The sequence below is a fragment of the Equus quagga genome, chromosome 10 (assembly GCF_021613505.1).
Source record: "Equus quagga isolate Etosha38 chromosome 10, UCLA_HA_Equagga_1.0, whole genome shotgun sequence".
In the NCBI taxonomy this organism is placed as follows: domain Eukaryota; kingdom Metazoa; phylum Chordata; class Mammalia; order Perissodactyla; family Equidae; genus Equus; species Equus quagga.
In genome coordinates this window covers 112045932-112064720 of record NC_060276.1, presented here as the reverse complement: position 1 = coordinate 112064720, position 18789 = coordinate 112045932, and the positions used below count along the sequence as shown (strand labels likewise).

General features: G+C 37.9%; 1 protein-coding gene across 1 annotated transcript in view; it reads left to right on the top strand.

Annotated features, from left to right (window-relative positions):
• The window catches only part of GLRA2 (glycine receptor alpha 2), a 173265-nt gene that overhangs the window by 67282 nt on the left and 87194 nt on the right, over positions 1-18789 (top strand). Inside the window, exons 5-7 of the mRNA XM_046673998.1 lie at positions 8459-8541; positions 11210-11347; positions 12998-13212. Coding sequence (XP_046529954.1) covers positions 8459-8541; positions 11210-11347; positions 12998-13212 — 436 coding nt within the window. The remainder of the gene's footprint in view (positions 1-8458; positions 8542-11209; positions 11348-12997; positions 13213-18789) is intronic.

The following is an 18789-nucleotide window of genomic DNA, read 5'->3' as shown; positions in this document are numbered from 1 at the left end:
CAGTTCACAAGTACTGTTCTCTTTCTCCTTTACCAAAAGTAAAATAATCCCAAACAAAACGTTAAGAAAATTGCTATACAGTGCTTTTCTCTCTTTCTTCAGCTCAATGCCACCACTAAATAGCTGTGAATTTAGATACATAATGACCATGGACAAGTCAGTTCTTATTATTTTATATGTGGGATAATAACATTTTATCTTCATGAACGTTTGGGTATATAAATAAATACTAGATGTGAAATGACTTTGAAATTTAAAATGTAATTAAAATGTGGGCATTATTGGTTATTTGCTTCTTTGGTAATTGAGCTCTTCTTTCTAGTGGTGTTCCATTTAGCCCTCTCCTATTCAACACCTTCAAAACATTTTCGTTCAGGAAATATCAAAGCATTTGGAAAAGTTTTAGCTGCAGATTTATCAGTTGCTCTCCAAGTTGAATCCAATCCATATTTGGACTTAATTAACATGGGCCAACCATATGTGTGCACATTTTCTGAAGGGACCAGGCACAGATGGGAGCAGATATTATATTTTTGTCCTTCCCAGCTAGTATTGCTCAATGCACATGGGTATTTTCTGTGATGCCTTTACAATGTTTGGTAAACATGAGCCTTCCTAGTCAGCCACTGGCATTTTAGTCAGGGGAGAGGAGTGAAACAGCTGATGAACCAGCATCATTGTCATTCATCTCCAAATCCTAAGGTCAACAGGGAAAAACAAGTCTTACACTTATTTTGAATTAACTAGGAGGATAGAATCTAACCATAGAGCTTAGGAGCAACCTGGGGTTTAGGTTCAGCTCTAGACAACATTGAAAAAATTTTATCTCTGGTGCCCTAGTCAAAATTTTCTGAGTCCTGTTTTCCTTCCAGTTTCATCCTTCTGTTTGATATTCTCAGTATCAAAGTCTGCTCTTGGGGATATCGATAGGGAATTTGGGAATCTATCGACTCATATACACAAAGGAGGAAATGACTAGCAGTACTTGAAATACTATTCTCTCTCTAGATTTACATCTTAATAATCATGGGAGCCTTTAGCTGAATGTCTTTTCATTGATTACATGCTAAGATTGGGAAGGTGTTTGAGCAAGAATATGCATTGGGATCTTTCTGGAACTCCTAATAATTTACACATCAGGAACTTTCAACTTTTACCTATGTGGCAAGCCTTCCTAGGTGCAGCCACATCCGTGCCTGCCCATGGACCAAGTGAACAGATAAGGTCTGGAGTAAGCAGGGCTCTCTATGCTTCATATGACGAGTGAGTTCAAAGCAGTCATTTAATTACAGAGCTTTCAGAAGATGAGTATAAAAATTTCATTCCTTGCCTGCCTAGCCAAACTCAGACAAATTATTTTTGTTCTCCATGGATCAAAATCCTGTTGTGGGTACCCTGGGTTTTGATTCAGGAACATCAAATTATTATCGCAAGTCATACTGCCCAGATAGACCCAACGGGCCCTCTCAGGATCTAGGTCTGTAAGGGCAGGTTATCCGCTCCACCCAATCAGTGTGAGCACTTATCTAGGCCCCAAGGGAATAATTAAAAGTTTTTTATTCTATTCAGTTCAGGTAAGTCTGATTTACATATTCTGGAAGGGTTCTTTAGATGATTTGGAAACCAAAAAGTTGAAGAATAAATGCACAACTATTGGGATATATTCCATTAAAAGAATATATATATAAAGATATACTAACATGTAATATATATTAATAATATATTAATGTTGTTAAACTATATTCTCCTTCAAGAGAGAAACTATTTCAAGTGTCTGGTGTGCGTGGCACCCAATAAATGCTTTCCAAAAATTGCTGAGTGGATGTACCAGATTACAATCCAGGTGGAGTTCTGTTTAACATTAATCCCTCCTCACTAAGGACTTCTGTGCTCTGTCCTCCTCCCTGACCAGTACCATGAGCTTTCGTAAATTTTTAGCTGAGATTTATCCAATGCATGTTACAGCCACCTCCTCCACTTTGAAATTTCTCAATAGCTGATTTTCTAGTCAGAGACAGTGCCCTGATACACTGCCACTACCCTGAGTAGAGTTCCACTACCGCCTTTGCACACTTGCATGTGCTAACAGGCATGCTGGTTTGGTTTCCTCTCTGCTGCACCAGGGAAATGTCCTCCCACCCTTCTTAGCAGCTATCCCAGTTTTCTAGCCACACTCACCATATTCTTGGTCGCCAGTGGACTAACCTTGGTTTCACTGCCCAGACATTACCAGTGAGCCTCTCCATTGTGACTGAGGCTCGTTTTTAACCCCTGCTTGTCTCACTACCCCTGGTCCAATCACTTAGAAGCCTACCTGGTCTAATTGTCCTGCCCTGGTTTCAAGTAGACAGTAATTTTTCCTAAAGAGATACTGTACTTCAGCTACTACTAGCCTCAGTGCTACTGAAAAAATGCAGGCCCCTTTCTCAATCCTCTTCCCTAGTTCCCTTTCAAAATTTTCTTTTAGTCCATCATGTTGATGGTAATTAAAGTCATCCCTTGGGACAAGCTAAAGTAGTGCTTCTTAAAATGTGCTCTAGGACACCAGCATCGGTATTACTTGAGCTGCTTATCAAGAGGGCCTGAGAATCTGCATTCCTACCAAGCCCCTCAGATGACACTTATGCCCACCAGAGTTTGAAACCCACTGTGCTAAAGGGTGTCTTGATCAGACAACCAACCTGTCTTTTAGCCCACTGACTTCCTACCCCTTCCCTCCTTCTCCCCATACATGGATTATATTAATGATGTACTTTCAACTTAACTTCTTACTTGCCCCCAGGCTAATTTCACTTAAGGTCTAGGTGGGTTAAGATGACACCCTTGTTCGATACTTGATGCATCCTGTTAAATCTCCCTGACATTAGAATGTCACATGGTTCAGAAATTTCCAAGTACAACTGAGAGGAAAGACTCAACAAACCTGCAGTACACAATAAGGCTGTCCCTATGTTCTTGGGGAAAGCATGGGTTGTGTTGTAGGATGTTGGATGACAAAGCACTATGGGGGCAATAAATATCTTACCTATATACCCAGATTGGCAGAAAGTTCCTATTTTAAGATGCATGATTACTTGCACTTAAGGCTTTCATCATATTCAAGAATGCAAATTCATCTACAAGAGGAAATCTTTTAAGCTAGTCACCTTCACGTACAGTTTAGAATCATAGAAATTTTGAGCAGGATGGGATTGTAGGTGGGGAATGAGGGCCAGAGATTTAGTCAAGGTCAAAAAGCTCTTTACAGGTATGCCAGGTCTACCGCCCAGGTCTCTGGATTCCCAGTCAATGATGCTTCTACTCTGCAAGGCTGCCAGGGGAAGCTGGAGGAGTTTTGAAAAGGACAGGTCATGAGAAGACTGTATGCCTGAAGAAAAATGAAAGAGGGATCCCTGAGCAGGTGCAAGGTAACTACGGTGTCTACAACCCACTCTGCTAGCTTCTCAGACAAAGGAGGATGATAAATTAGTAACAGATTCTTTTTCTAGGGAGAAAATGTGGTAGAGTAGAAAATAATAAATGGACTTTTTGATGTCAATTAGAGTTGAGTTCAAATCTAACTTTGGTCACTTACTGGTTTTGTGACTTTGGGAAATGGCTTAACCTCTCTGAGCTTAAATTTGCTTATCTCAAAAGCAGAGAGAATGCTACCTGCCTCGTGTGACAATACTACATGATCATAAAATAATGAGAGTGCTTGACCTACAGCAGGTGCTCAGAGAATTATGATTAATAATACTATCAACATGTTAATTTTTATTTTTCCTTATTGAGAATTTTAATCCTAAAAGAACACCATAGCTTCTATCCCCTCTGATATATCTACATACTGCTGAGGGTTTGTAGTGTGCTACAGAGTGATAAACGTGGTCCCTAACAGAGGAACAACAGCAATATACCCGAGACACTTGCTTCTCCTGAAAAACACAGAAGCATCCGCCTGTCCTTCTTTTACAAATAAGACAGACTACTGCAACCACTAGAATTAACTCTCCCAAAATAGTATGTTAGCAATCTTTGCTTTAGGCAAACAAATCACTCATTAAAATTTTCTACCTGAAAATTCATTTTCTCTTCAAATGGCTTTGTTTTCCCTCAAGAATCTTTCACTGGGAATGGGCTCTCATTTCTAATACTGAGGTCCTTATGAACCAATAGTTGCTTTGTGCATCAAGAAGCCTTCTGTCTGTCATACCATTGTAAAGTTAAATGATTAATTTGCATCCTTCTAGCAACATGAGAACAGTCCTGGCTGTGGATCCAGCTACCTGATCAAGGCTCTAGGACAGGTGGACCCAGCTTCTTGGCTTTCCTTTAGCTCGATTTGCCTTATTTCTAGTGGGAATCTGCTAGTAACTTACAGAAGGAGCCAGGCAAGCTTTGCTGGCTTCTTTCGCAAGTCTTGTAATTTGGCCACACACTGTGGGCTCTGGCGACCAGGCTCCTCTCTTCTAAATCCTTTGTCCTTTCTCATTTCTACAGAATAAAAGCCTAAAATTCTGCCACAGACCTTTAGGATGCTGATTCAGTCATCTGTTCAAAAAATATTTATTGAATACCTACTTTGCATCAGGTACTGTTTTAGATGGTAAAAAAGAGAGTCCCCAGGGCCGGCCCGGTGGCATAGTGGTTAAGTTTGGCATGCTCCACTTTGGTGGCCCAGGTTTGTGAGTTCAGATCCCTGGTGCTGACCTACACCACTCATCAGCCATGCTGTGACGGCAACTCACATATAAAGTGGAGGAAGATTGGTACAGATGTTAGCTCAGGGTGAATCTTCCTCAGCCAAAAAAAAAAAAAAACAGTCTCAGCCTTTGTGGATCTTGCATTGTAATAGGGGAAAATAAGTACATAAAAATATAATACTTGATTTTAAAAACTGTAAAGGTAACTGAAACACTTTACAATGTCTGCATCTATCAGACATTTAAACTTTAAGTAAAATATAAATCCAAGAGCTGGTTTTATGAGTAAGGTGAACTGAAGAGCAGAGGAAAGTGAGATTTTGGGAGACTGACTTCCTGTGCTTTGTTTTATTCTTTTGCCTTTAAAATCAAAATGTTTGCTCAGCCTTCTTACTCTCAGTAAAGAAGCAGAGTCTCTGTGAGGGAAGTTTATTCCTTTCCTTATACAAACAGGGGCAAGGGCACCCTGAATGCAAGCATGTTAGCCACAATGACAGTGGGGGAATGTGTGATAATGCTTCAGGAAATGAGTTCTTTAACAAAAATCAAAGGGAAGATGGGCGGGCTCAGCCCACTGCCTTCAGGTGCAATGGCCTTAATATTTTAGATTGAGGGGAAAGGGGAGCAAATCTGACATGCTCTAGGCAGTGTCTGCCAGCGAAAATTCTGAGTTTCAATTAAAATATTTAATTCTGTGAGATTCACCAAAAATAGACGATGAGCCAGACTAAAGGAGATAATTGTTCACGTTTTAGTTTAATGTTGTGTCAATCTTATTTGATGCAATTTCTGCATCTCTGTACAAAATAATATCAAGCTCATTTTCCCCAAAACTCCTATTTCCAAATCTAAAAATAGCTTTAAAAAAAACATAATTAAAGTAGTAGTAGTGGTTACTTTTGAAGATTTTTAACTGGGAAGAGAGCACAAGGGACTGTTCTGGGCTGATGGGAATATTCTAAATCTGGATCTCAGTGATTATTAAACAGGTGGATAGAGACATAAAAATTCATCATGTTGTAACTTAATATTTGTGTGTTTTTACAGTGTTTCACATATACTTCAATGAAAAAAATAAGTAAAATGCAAGTCTGAATCTTAGGCCTGCAGATGTGTGGTAAACTAGACATCATAAATTATGGACTCTGTGGCCCATGAAGGGACTGATTAGATCTTTACAATCTCTTCCTATTTGCTTAGCTGATGACATGATTTAGCAAACTATGGAGCTGTTAACTTTCCTCCTTACTATTGGCACCTGTTGAGTTCCAATACAAAACCTATCTAGGAAGGAAATTAGAAAAACAAATAAGGAAGGAGGGAGCTGAGTCTTCAGCTGAGACAAAATTCAGACATAGTTTCATGCTTGTTGGAAATTTCTCTCAGCGGGGTTTTCCATGCTGTTAATAGGTTTGACCCCAAGAATTCTGGGTCTCTGTAGGATTGTCAGAATCTGCCACAAAGGCAGAAATAATCCTGTGTGAGGCCTCTTCTCCCTAAATAAATGCGAAAAATTACTTCCCCAAAGAATCAGATTTAGCAAGCCTATGATTAAAAATATTAAAATTGGGTTGTTTCCAATAGCAAACAAAATACAGTTGAATTCATTGTTGCATGTTTTTTAAAGCTGTATTAGTTTGCACTTATTATTTCCTAATTTCTAAAAAGTAAACTTTTCATAATAATTAAATTTCCATATTTTTCTGATTTTGATTCAATTAAATTATATACATGTCCAATGATTAGTTTTGTATGAACATATTTTTGTTTCATGAAAATATTTCTTCTTTAAAAAACAGGAGACTAAATTCTAATTGTGTTAATAATAATTTTAAACTCACAGATCCTTTTGAGGTTTTTTCCCCCCTTAATAAAGTGTCAGAGTTTTTAAAATTTTTGATTACTAGAGATTTTCATTTTGATTCTTTTACTCTGCTCTTGCTTTAAAGAGTTCACGGCATTAATCTCAATAAAATTGTGTTTTACAAAAATTAAAGTCTTCATACTGGGGGGAAAAAATCTAAATATCTGTATGTGTAATTGAACTCCACAATTGACAAAAATTATTTTTTCTGTCTAAAATGTTATTTTTAAGTCAGGTGTTTACAACTCAAAATTATTTTTTTTTCCTTTAGAAACATGCTATTTGTGTTCTCAGAATAGCCCACAGAAGCTAGGAAATTTATTTAGCAATCAAGGTGAAATATTGTATATTTATGGCAAAATTTTAATAATAATGATTATAATAATAGCAAAAGATTACTGAACAAAACAGAATTTTATCTTCTAGCTATTTTTTAAAGAAAGGCACATTTAATTATAAATAACCTATATTTGTCAATACAGATAATGCAGAATTGAACAAAAAAAATATATGAATCATCCCACCAACCAGAAATATCTACTGTTAATATAGTATTGTGTTTATATACGAGATTAAAAACATATGTTTACGTAATTGAGATTACACTGCAGTCTTGTATCTTGCTTTTACCAATCATTGTTGTATTTTAAGGATTTTGAAGATTGCCAGCATGGATTATTTGTCTAATCTCACTTCAAATCTCAAACTTTTTCTTTCTTTAAAATAAGTGTGCCACTACTTTCTGTTTTGTCTTGGCTTGTATAGAATGTATAAAATAAAGCAGAGAAGGGAACCAGGAGGAGAGAGTGAGAACAAGCATGACAACAAGGGAGAGTTTAGGTAACAGCAAGAGTTGGAGGGGTCTACTGATATAAAAGATGTTTGAGAGAAAATAAACAGAATTTGAAAGAGTAAACTTTAGAATAACAGGGATTCTAGTATTAAAGTTAAATGAGAATAAGCATCATTTGATCCTACCCCACCATTTGATAAGGAGATGAATGTTTATCAAGTTTAAAGTCTTGCTTAGGAGGCAGAGATAGTTTGAGGCAATAGTAGGAAGGGAACCCAGATCTGCTGATTCTCAATCTTAATTTCCTTCCTTGAATCTCTGAGGTATAAACAAATTGAAGAGCAAGAAGTGTGTACCATCTCCTTGAGGATTAAAAGAAAAAATAGAAAAGAGATGGCAGCTCAATAAATATCCTAATTTAAGGCTTGGTCAGAGTTGGCTGGAGCTTGGAAAAGTTAAGGAAAGAGGAAAGGGGGAGAAGAGTAGCCCCTCTTGGGTCAGAGAGGTGAAGACTACATACAAGCCACCATCCTTAAATGTCTTTTTTAGTTCAAGAATTGCTTGCTCCAGATTTGTCAATTCTAGACTGAATGCTACAATTTATTGTTAACCCATCCATGTAGATTAGCAAATGAAAAGACAGAGGAGTTAAGCATTTGCCCATTTGATGGAAGGAGACCCAACACTTATCGCAACCAATTATGCTTATCACATCATTTTTTGTCCTTAAAGTTCACCTATCCGATGTATAATTCTAAAACAGTAGAAACTTTGTCTTCTGGACATCAGTGTGGGTAATAGCCCATTGCTCTCATTACACTATTTCTCAGTGTTCTTGTTGATTCTAGAATAAACTTGAGACCAGTGCCATTGGGAAGGTGCTAGTCAGAGGCTGGAAGATGGGAAATAATAAAGGGTTAGAGTGAAATTCCATAATTTAAAAAAATTTATGACTACTGTTCTTTTGAAAAATAGAAAGCATTGTCTTGAGAGCTTAGATTTCATTATCTGAATCAGTGTCATGTTGCTTAATGTCAAACGTATTTTTAGTTTGTTTTTCAAGAATCAGACCTCACAGATTTAAAACTTGTTTTTAAAATTTTTTTCTTTGCTAAGACTCACCTTGACTTTATCCTGTCCCATGGACTTGAAGAATTTTCCAATGGATGTCCAGACCTGTACAATGCAGCTGGAGAGTTGTAAGTCACCACTGTTAAAATAACTGCTTGCTTGTTTTAACCAATGACCTGGTTCTTTTAGTGTGTCATTAAGGAGAAAATAAGACTCATTCTTTACCTACTTACCAACTCCCAAGTCACTAATGGAAGGACAAGCAAAAGTGCGTGTGCATGTCTCACTCCCAACAGAACATAGACAATCTTTCAAAGTAAAATGCCAAATAGCTCACCCTTCCTCAAAAAACAAGCCTGATTTAGTAACCTTTTCTTTGAAATGAAAGCGCCTCCTGGGAAAATTAAGATTATTTATCATTCAACCTCTATAATGAATCACTCTCTAATCAGAAAATTGTATTTCTTTCTGTTATGCTCATATAGACCAACACCCCAAAGGAATTTTGGCAGGAAGGGGTAACTGATTTGAGGACAAGATACAGGCGCCTTAGCCAGAGGAGGATGCAAGAATGAGGGCCATGAGATAATATGGAATAAGAGGCATATCCCTTAGAGGCAGTGCATACAGAAAGGCATGGTGAAGGAAGTAGAGAAATGCTATCTACTTTGTCCCCTTTATGCTCTAGCCCTGATGCCACTGAAATCTTTGACATGTGCCATAAGTTGCTGATGCCTCCAAGGTAAAGGGATTTTCAGTCAAGACACATGATATTTTTTTAGGCTTGCTCTGTCAGTTTCTCTGTTTGCAAAATGCAGAGAATAAGTGCTACTGATCTACAGGGATGTTAGGAGATTTAATGAGGCAGGGGCAAGGAAATATTTTTAACTTCTTAGTTTAGAAAAATAATAAATGTAAAAAAACACATCAACTATTATTAAAAAAAGAGGTGGTGACAGGGTTTCCTTCTGATCATTTAAAACCACTGTAGATTTCCCCTGAAACTTCCTATAGAAATAAACAAAATAATAAGACATCTTTGTTTTAAGAAGTTGTCAGGGGTAAAATGAGAATTTCTGACTTACAATAGGTTTTATGTATTCATATTTTCCCTTTCGCTCCTTCTCTTAAGAAGGTAGTTGAGAAAAACATTTTCTTACGTAATGATTCCTTCTTTGTGTCTTCTCTACTGCTCCAAACTCTCCCCTGCCTCAATTCAACACATTTTCTCTGTGAAACAGCCTAGCTGTCATCTGAGGCTCTTCCAAGGCTTAGAAAACTCCAATTAGTAAATATGCTTGGTCCTTGCAGGACCCAGAAGTAATGAAAACAAAGCAGCAGCAATGTGTTTGCTATTAACTTTGAATGTGAAGGGTGGGAATTACTCTTTACTTTTCTACCCTCATATTACCTCCTCCTTCCCCACTTCTTTACCTCTTCTGTATGTCCCAGCCTGGGGCTTCAGGATGGCTGACAAAGACCATTATTGTGGCAGCCAGCAAGAAGTTCACCAGACAAGGATATAGGGTGTTTGGTGAGCTTCTAGTATTTGTTGGAGATACCCAAGAAGTACTCATAAAGCGTTCAGGAGAAGAGATAGGTTGACCATTCTCTTTGTGGACCATCAACCCTTGTACAGGGTCCTCTTTGTAATTTCTTGCTTTCCCTGTTTTTATTTTTTGGCTTTGAATGGAAAAGGTGGTCCAAAGAAAGAGGAAAGTAGATTCCAATTAACTTTGCCATTGATTTCTGTGTAGATTTGGTGAGTCACTCTCTTGCAGTAAACAAGAATCTACAAATTTAATAAACATGCTTAAGGTTATTGTTCAGCCAAGACCTCACATAAGATCCCTGTCCTCCTCACTCTCATTTCAGAGTTCAAATATCATGAAGGGGGAGGGGAGAGAAATGATGCCTGAAGGAAGAGTAGCCTTGATTTCTGGGGTACAAAAAGATCTAGAAGCACTTGACAGATAGTGACCTAATTAGCAGGAGCTTGGAGAGTAAGAGCTAATTTTGGTTTACTAAACTGATAACCATCTTACTTTGTATAATTCAAGAGTCATATAACAATATAACCTTACATAATAGAGAATCTGTTTCACTTCATATTAATCATTGTGATGAATAGGCCCATTTTGCAAGACACTAGCACTTGATTTGCAAATTCCGCAACTTCCTAATAGGTTATCTACCTAAGAGGCTACCTATCTATAGCTTTCCCCACTTGCTAAAGTAACTGAGGATTGACCATAAGGACTTTAGCATAAGCTTTCTGAAAACAAAGATAATAGACCCTAGGAGAGAGGCCAAGTTTGTAATGGGAATGTTTTAGGTAGGCCTGTGATGAATTCGTTCTCATTTAAAAAAAAAGAATGCTTTTCATTTGAAAGGCTAACACTGGTGCCATGAATTAGATTGTCTTATTGGATTGGCCACAGACACAGCTCTTTTAAGTAAAGACAATTTTCAAAGGACTTTTATGTTTGTTTACTTGTTTGTTCTTCAGGGAGATTTAGTGAATAAAGAGGGCAGAAGAAAATGAACTTTATAGATTTCATTCTCTCATTACACAGAAAAAAATCATTCAGAAATAGCTTGCTGTCTTCAATTTCTTTGGCTCCAATGACATATAGTCATCATGATGATTGCAGTTCTTTTATTAAAAATGCTCTTGAATTAGCTGAGCATGTGTCTGCTTTAGATGATTTCCTTGTTTGTTTCTTTACGTGGCTAGACTTTCAAGCTTACTTGGAAAGATGCATTCAATTTTCCATTATTATTTGTTTACTCCAGTTGGGTACACGATGAATGACCTGATATTTGAATGGTTAAGTGATGGTCCAGTTCAAGTTGCTGAAGGACTGACCCTGCCCCAGTTTATTTTGAAAGAAGAGAAGGAACTCGGCTACTGCACAAAGCACTATAACACTGGTAAGTTTTCTTTTGGCTGCTATAACCTAAGTGGGCTCCATATGCAGCTTGGAGTATACATCCCATCACCTTAGTTGTTGCATGTTTACCAAGAAAATGGAGCTACAAGGCACGGACCTGAGTTTGGCTCAAAGCCCCCTCAACAGATAAGATGCCTGTACCCTCTGGAATAGGTCAGTGAGCACAACAGATAATTTTCTCCAAAACAAAAAGAGAAGGAAAGAGATTTAGGAGTCTCTTGCTGTTCTCTCGCTGACCATCTGCTGTCAAATGAGTTTGAGGAAAGATGTACGAGACCTTGTAAGTGGTGCAGGAAGCGTATAAATTCTGGCCCGTTCCTGGCATCCACTCTTGACATTGGATCCTCAGGTCAACTTGCACTCTCTGCCTTAGTGGAAGAGAAGAATAACAACAGAAGTCTTTGTAAACCCAGAAATACAGCTGTTGTGTTCTCCAGTCCTAGACAGTAATAGGAGTTTGGATGAAAATCAGTTGGCAGGAATTCAGCTGGCTCTAAACTCATGCATTCTTGGCAATACTGACAGACACATGGGGCGGGGGGGGGGGGGGGGGGCTGAGAAGAATTTGAGGTGGTAGCAACAAGTGGGCATCTGTTGTTACCTGGAAGATTATGCCTGTAAAGTTGATGGCTTCTACAAATGTCCCAGTCTTTGACACCACACAAGCTGATCATGGAAAGGCAATCGAGACATGATGGTTTGTTCAGTGACTGCTCCAGGTCTGTTGCTGAGTAGAATGGTCCATGAACACTTGTTCCAGCAGTGAACAGTGCTTCCTACAAACTAAAACCTGATTCCAAGATGTTCTTCCTGACCAAGAAGAATCCAACCCTATCTCTTATAATTTTTGTGGACTAAGCCAAATTACCTCCTGAGGTTCTAACTCCAAGCATATTAAAGAGGAAGAAAAGTGGCAGGGCAGGAACATTTGTCTCTTAATAGTGTGTTTAAAGTTTTAATATTTTTAGATGTACTCCTTTTTATAGGCAATATAACACTGTAAACAGATTCTAGGAATATTCTAAATGTCCTCAAGCAATTATCCAGAAGGCTAGGAAATTTTTAAGACAACTAGATTATATGCATGGCTTATACAAGTGTATATTTTTCTCTTGCTATTGATACCACAAAGATAGATACACAATTATCCAAACACTTTGGGATTCCCATGTGAACTTTACTACCTAGAAGGGAATGGTTTCAACTATTATGTATTATCCATTATATATTATATGCATATAGTATATGCTATACATATGTGCTGTATGTTATATATTGTGTGCTATATATTACATACAATAATAAAATGTGAATATTTTATTTCCACTTGTCAGTTTATGACAGTCTTGCAAATTCCATAGCTCTGTCTAAATAATCAAGCTGCACTAAGCACAGATTTAGAAAATTAAATATGCCACATGGTTTTGGTCCAGTGACTCTTTATTCATTCTCACACTGTCATTTCCATTACTGGTTGAGTTGGAAAAGAGCTGAATTGCTTATGTAGGGTGAGCATTTTGTATAATCTTCCATATCCATCTGTAATACTTTTTTTAAAAAATAAAGTGGGAGGCTGGAATGGGAGAGATAAATTCAAATTGGATTTTAAATCATCATTTCCTGCTTCCAGGAAAGTTTACCTGCATCGAGGTTAAGTTTCACCTGGAACGCCAGATGGGATATTATCTGATCCAGATGTACATCCCCAGTCTGTTGATAGTCATTTTGTCCTGGGTCTCATTTTGGATAAACATGGATGCAGCCCCTGCCAGGGTTGCACTGGGCATCACCACAGTCTTAACGATGACCACCCAGAGTTCAGGTTCCAGGGCATCTCTGCCAAAGGTAAGAATCTCCTAGCTTGACAACAAGTGACCTGAGAGGTTTGTCAAAGGTCTTGTGGGCTAGAGAATTCTGTGAAGACAGAAACATTTGCCATCCTGCAGCACTGTGGGAGATGCAAATGCAGTAAGAGAACAAAGAGCTGAGTTTGAGAGAATTAGAGCTCTGAGGACGTAAGGGACCTTCATAACCAGATCAATTAGGGGAAAGGGGAATCAAGGTTGAGAGAGAAGAGGAATGAGTGGAGGCAGAAACATGGCTCCGTAATTCCGTCTAGGAAGCCACTGAGTGCTTTTGACCTCATGTTGTTTATGAGCCATGAAGCTTGCAGGAATCAGAGTAACACTGGTGCAACTTATGCTGTACTGTCAAATATTTATTGGTGAGTCTATTGTGATTCATACACTCAGTGAAGTCATTTACAATAATAAAGGTTGAATTAACCTCTGGAAGTTTATACAGAAAAGCCATGTCAATGAGTATATATAAGAAATGAATGTACAATATTAAGGTGCAGCAAATCAGATACATGAATCTTTTCTATGCCTTAATTTACCTTAATAGTTGATACACTACTATTTTTGAGTGACATAGTTACCTAGAGAAGGAGCAGTAGAGTCATCCAAGATGGTAAAAATTCTGGCAACTGTGGCAGGTTGACAGAGAAGTGTGGGGTGGATACCAGGGACACACAGACATTTTGCAGCACCTCAAATAATAATCATAATGGCTTCATAATCTATTTTTATGTAAGGTGGGCCCTCTGAATTTATAAACATTGCTTAAGCAAGTAATTATAAACGTCCTGCTTGTGAAGTGCCCCAGCACCCCAGAAGTGTGCCTATGTGTGTTTCCCCCTTTCACTGAGTACATTGAGCTGTTGGCTTCAATTTTTCAGGAGTGTGAGTTCAATTTAGTATTCAGCGTACACTGTCTCATACTGCTTGAGCAGTCTCTCCAAAACCCAGTTCCAGAAAATAATTGAGATGTAATCCCATATCTTTGCTGGCTTGAGCTTCTGTTCAGTTGTGCTGCATTTGACATGATGAGAAGTGTTAGATCATGTTCCACATTATCTCCTATGTTGGAAGATAAGATGACATATGGAGGAGGTCTGTGGCTATAATGGAGGTGGATTGTATACTGTGAAAACAGTATACATATTAGATAATATTAGATTTTGTCTGCTCACAGAAAAAGGAATAGATCTGTCTCAGATACTTTTTTATTTTCTAGAACAAATAGTACAAAATACCTGTGTCATGTTTCTACTGGAATGCAGATGTCAGAAATACTAACAGTTTTTTTTTCATAATCACAGATCAATTTTACCTAATAGAAATTCTAATCTACTCTGTGCCCCATCCCAAACAGGTTCATTTGCTTATTTGTCATTAGTTATTAGTTATTGCCATCACTGCATGCCATGCCATTAAACCCCAGGATGCATAAACATGTATTTTACGATTTGATAGCTAAAGTAGTGGTGACAAATTATATGCAGATAATGTCAAAATGTAAGACATTTAGCCTCCAACCACTCATTGCTATGAAAAGAGAAGCCATTTATTTCAACATGGGAGCTTGAGTTTTTATGAATTTGTTATTCATTCTTATTAGTCATTATGATTCTACATTAATCGTCAAAACTATTGCTAAATAAATGGTCACTGATCAGTGATCTTTGTATGTAGAGGCAAATAGGGACTTAGATAAACCAAAAGAGGGTATAATAAAAAATTATTTCATACTTGGCTCTGAACTCATAGTGGTTATGCTTTTGCCATCAGCAGGTTTATCTTCCTATGTGTATTTTTCTTAGGCAATTATTAAACGTGGTTGGCTCTCAACTGACTGCGGGGAGATGTGACTCATATTGATGACAGTGAGAAAGGAAAATGGGATAAAAGTGAGTCATGGAAAATAAAGAATTGACCATACACTTACTTTACACACACATAAATATTTTAATTTATAAACACTGCAGTCCCTGAGCAGATGCTCCACTATGATGATTGTACAGTTGCTCCAGGGCCTATGGCAACACCCTTCACAGAGTAGGCATGCACGATGCACTTTAAAAGTAAGACATGCTCATCATAGCAAAGATAGAAAATACAGAAAATAGCATTAATGTTAACCATAGAGTAAATAACTGTTAAGACTTCGGTATATTTCCTTCCAGTCATTTTTTCTATGCACATTTGTAGGCAAACCCATACACATGCACACACAAAAAATTTATACAGTTCTATACTATGTGCCATTTCTCATGGCATTAAAATCTATCATGAACATAATTTGCAATGACTTAGTCTATCTGATGTATTAATCATCATTTATTTTACCATCTTGGATATTTAGGATTTTATTTTTTGCTTTTGTAAGTATGATCATTATAAATATATTTGTATATGAGTGTTTGTGTCTCACTGTGTTCTAGAAGACACATGTATATATTTTTCAAAATCTTATTTTGCAATGGAAAAAAGAAGGAACCGAGGATTACCAGAGTGAATCAGGGATGATCTATGGGAAGATGCCCAATGGGATGTATGCTCCATTCAGGCAAAAACTTTGTCTTGTTCATCATGTTAATTTCAGCACCTAGAACAGTGTGTGACTTAGACTAGATGACCAATAAATCCTCATTGAATGGATAAATTAATTAATGAATGAACCCCCCATGTGAGAAGATATAGAAGGTAAGAGTAGGCCTGAAGCAGAATCTATGGGTAAAAGTTTTACAGAAAAATATCAGAGCTTTAATATATGAAAGAATCTCATAATAATATGACATATGCTATAAAGGAATGGAATCACTCTAAAGGAGTATGTCTCCCTTTCCAGAACTTCTCAAGTAGACTTTCGGAAATTAAGAATATACCCACAATGATGTAGTTTGAAACACAGGCAGGCCTGGATCTAAATGTTAGAGCCTTCACTTCACTCAACCTCTCTAAGCTTGTTTCCTCATTTCTAAAATGAGGATAATATTATCTACCCCTTTCAAAAATTAAATGAGGATGAGATGAGGTATTACATATATAAATTGTTTAGCCCAGTTTTTGTACATGAGGCACTCAATTCATTCTGGTTATTTTTGTTGTTATTGTTCCCTGTCCATAATGTAATGGAAAACACTGTTCCATGGGATGGGAAATTACATTAGAAGACTCATGAAGGGCCTTATGAATAGAAGAAGCCATGTTCTTTGGATGGCCCATTATTTGGTTATAGTCATGCTGCCAATGAGACAAGCAAGTTTATTGTATCCATGTATATACACGCATGTGTGTGTTTTTCATAGGTAGGCAGTTTAGTGAATCGGTTAAGCTCTACAGGGTCTGAATAAGCAATAGCTCTGTTTTTCTCCAATCACTGCCATTAAACATCCTCAGCTGGTTCTATTTTCTCTGCCTACGGAGGACACTTCAAGCAGATTCCATAGATTCTCAGTCACTACATGCCACGGCATTAGACCCAGAATGAACAAACGTGTATTTTACAATTCAATAGGCAGCTAAAGTATTGGTGTTAAATACTTTAGGACAGTCCATTCAAATTTTTGAAAAATCATCTAGCCTGAAACAAAACTTCAGTCTTACACCCAATTCAATGCTCTTTCCCTCCCTTGCCCCTAGCTCAGGTCTGACCTTTGGCTTGAAGATATGCAGCAAGGTAGGCACATTGTCTGTTCTTTCACAGTTCCTCCCCTTGCCTTTCCAATTCTCTTCCCCACTCCTGTTGCTGACTTCACCACTGTTGAGGACTGAGGGTGAAAGAGTGGATGGAAGAAAGTTGTATGTGACTGACACTGTTGTATTGTAACTCTTGCCTTCTCTAATGGCAAGCCTTCAAATGCTGGCTTTCTTGTGAGTTGAACTTGAGTTCTTTGGAGATTCTTGGGGGTCCCACATACTATACCATTCTTGGATGAATAATGAACATTTTGGTTGATGTCACAATCTCTTCTTAGCTATTGCCTCCTAGCAGCATCTCCCATACAACTTCATACTCCTAGGGTCTCCTTACTCAGGTAGATAGCTCTCCTGGTTGACATGTTTTCAAGATGATTTACATCTGTCTATCTTCCACACCATTTATTTGGTCCACCAAGAACATGCATTCTTGCCTTGCTAAATAGTGGAAATGCAACACAACTGTTAACTCTTCTACCTTCACCCTACCATCTTGGGTATTCCAGCCAGCCTACTGCATTCAGAATTTATTCGGGTAAGAAACAAGTAGTGGTGCTCATGTTTTCATACAAAACTCAAACTATTGAGGATACATGACAGGCTCTCCTAAGAACCCTTTTACTCTCTGATCCAGGGGCAGCTTGTTGGAATTTCTGCAGCTCAGCAGATATACGACATGTGGAGGAGATGCCAGTCTCTTCTCTTACTGGGGTGGGGGTAAATCACCCTCTCCCCATCTTTAGGACAGTAGGGAAAAATGCCCGGAACTGTCATCCACAAATTCCATTACTTCAATTAATTTTTTCAAATGTCTAGTCTTCCATTACAATACAGGGCATTGGGTATAATGGTCTCTAGATAGCATTTGCTATCTTCTAGAAAGTCCTGAATCCTGCATGCATATGTATAGTATCCCTTCAGAGTACTACTTTTGTCAAAATTCTGAGACAAGAATATCCCATTCCCATACTGTTACACTTATAAACATACTTAATTTCAGAGTTTTATCCTTATGAGGACAAGGACTCCGTTGATTTTTGTCCATGTTTACATACCTACCACTTAGCACAACACCTGGCTCATAGTAGGTACTCAGTAAAGAGGTGGTTAGTGAATGAATAGACAGTGTTGAAAAGACTTATAGTCAAGTGGTATTCCAGGTACCAGGTGTAATTTAATTGGCAATTAATTCATCCACTCATTTGTTCAACTAACATTTATTGAATGTCTCCTCTGTGCCACACACTGGGCTAGAGGCTGGGGGAAATCAAAGATAAACAAAGCATAGTCCCTGCCCTCAGAGGCTTGTAATCTGGTATGCCAGAGAGAGATACTTGGAAGGATGATTACTAAACAATGTGGAATATAAGGACATCAAGGAGGATGCCTAACCTGTTAAGTAGAGGAGGGGAAAACAGAGAGGGAGGGAAGAAGGATAGACGAAGGGAGCCAGAGAAGGAGGGAGAGAAGGACCAGTGTTAGGAAAATGGCCTGAAGGGAGGAGCCTGAGCTGAATCAATGAAGCAGATTAAAAAGGTGAAGTAGGAGGACATAAAAGTCACTCCAGGCAATGAGGACTTCCTACTCATAATATTTGGGCTACACTTACAAAATAAGCTTTTCTAGAAGACAATCTGGGCAGGTTTCCAAAATGGCTTACAAATTTTAAACGCATTTCAAGTAAGAAACTTGTATTTACTGATTCCGAGTTAATTTCCTGCCTTCCTGCCAACCAAAGCTTTTTGTAGTTTTTGTCTTGTTTGGTTTGATTTTCAGAAGCTCAATCTCTTCCCTAAATACAGGAAAATGAAATACAGCATGATAGCTGTTCCATAGGTACCTTCCCATTTGAAGTTGTAAAATTGGTTTTTTTAAATAT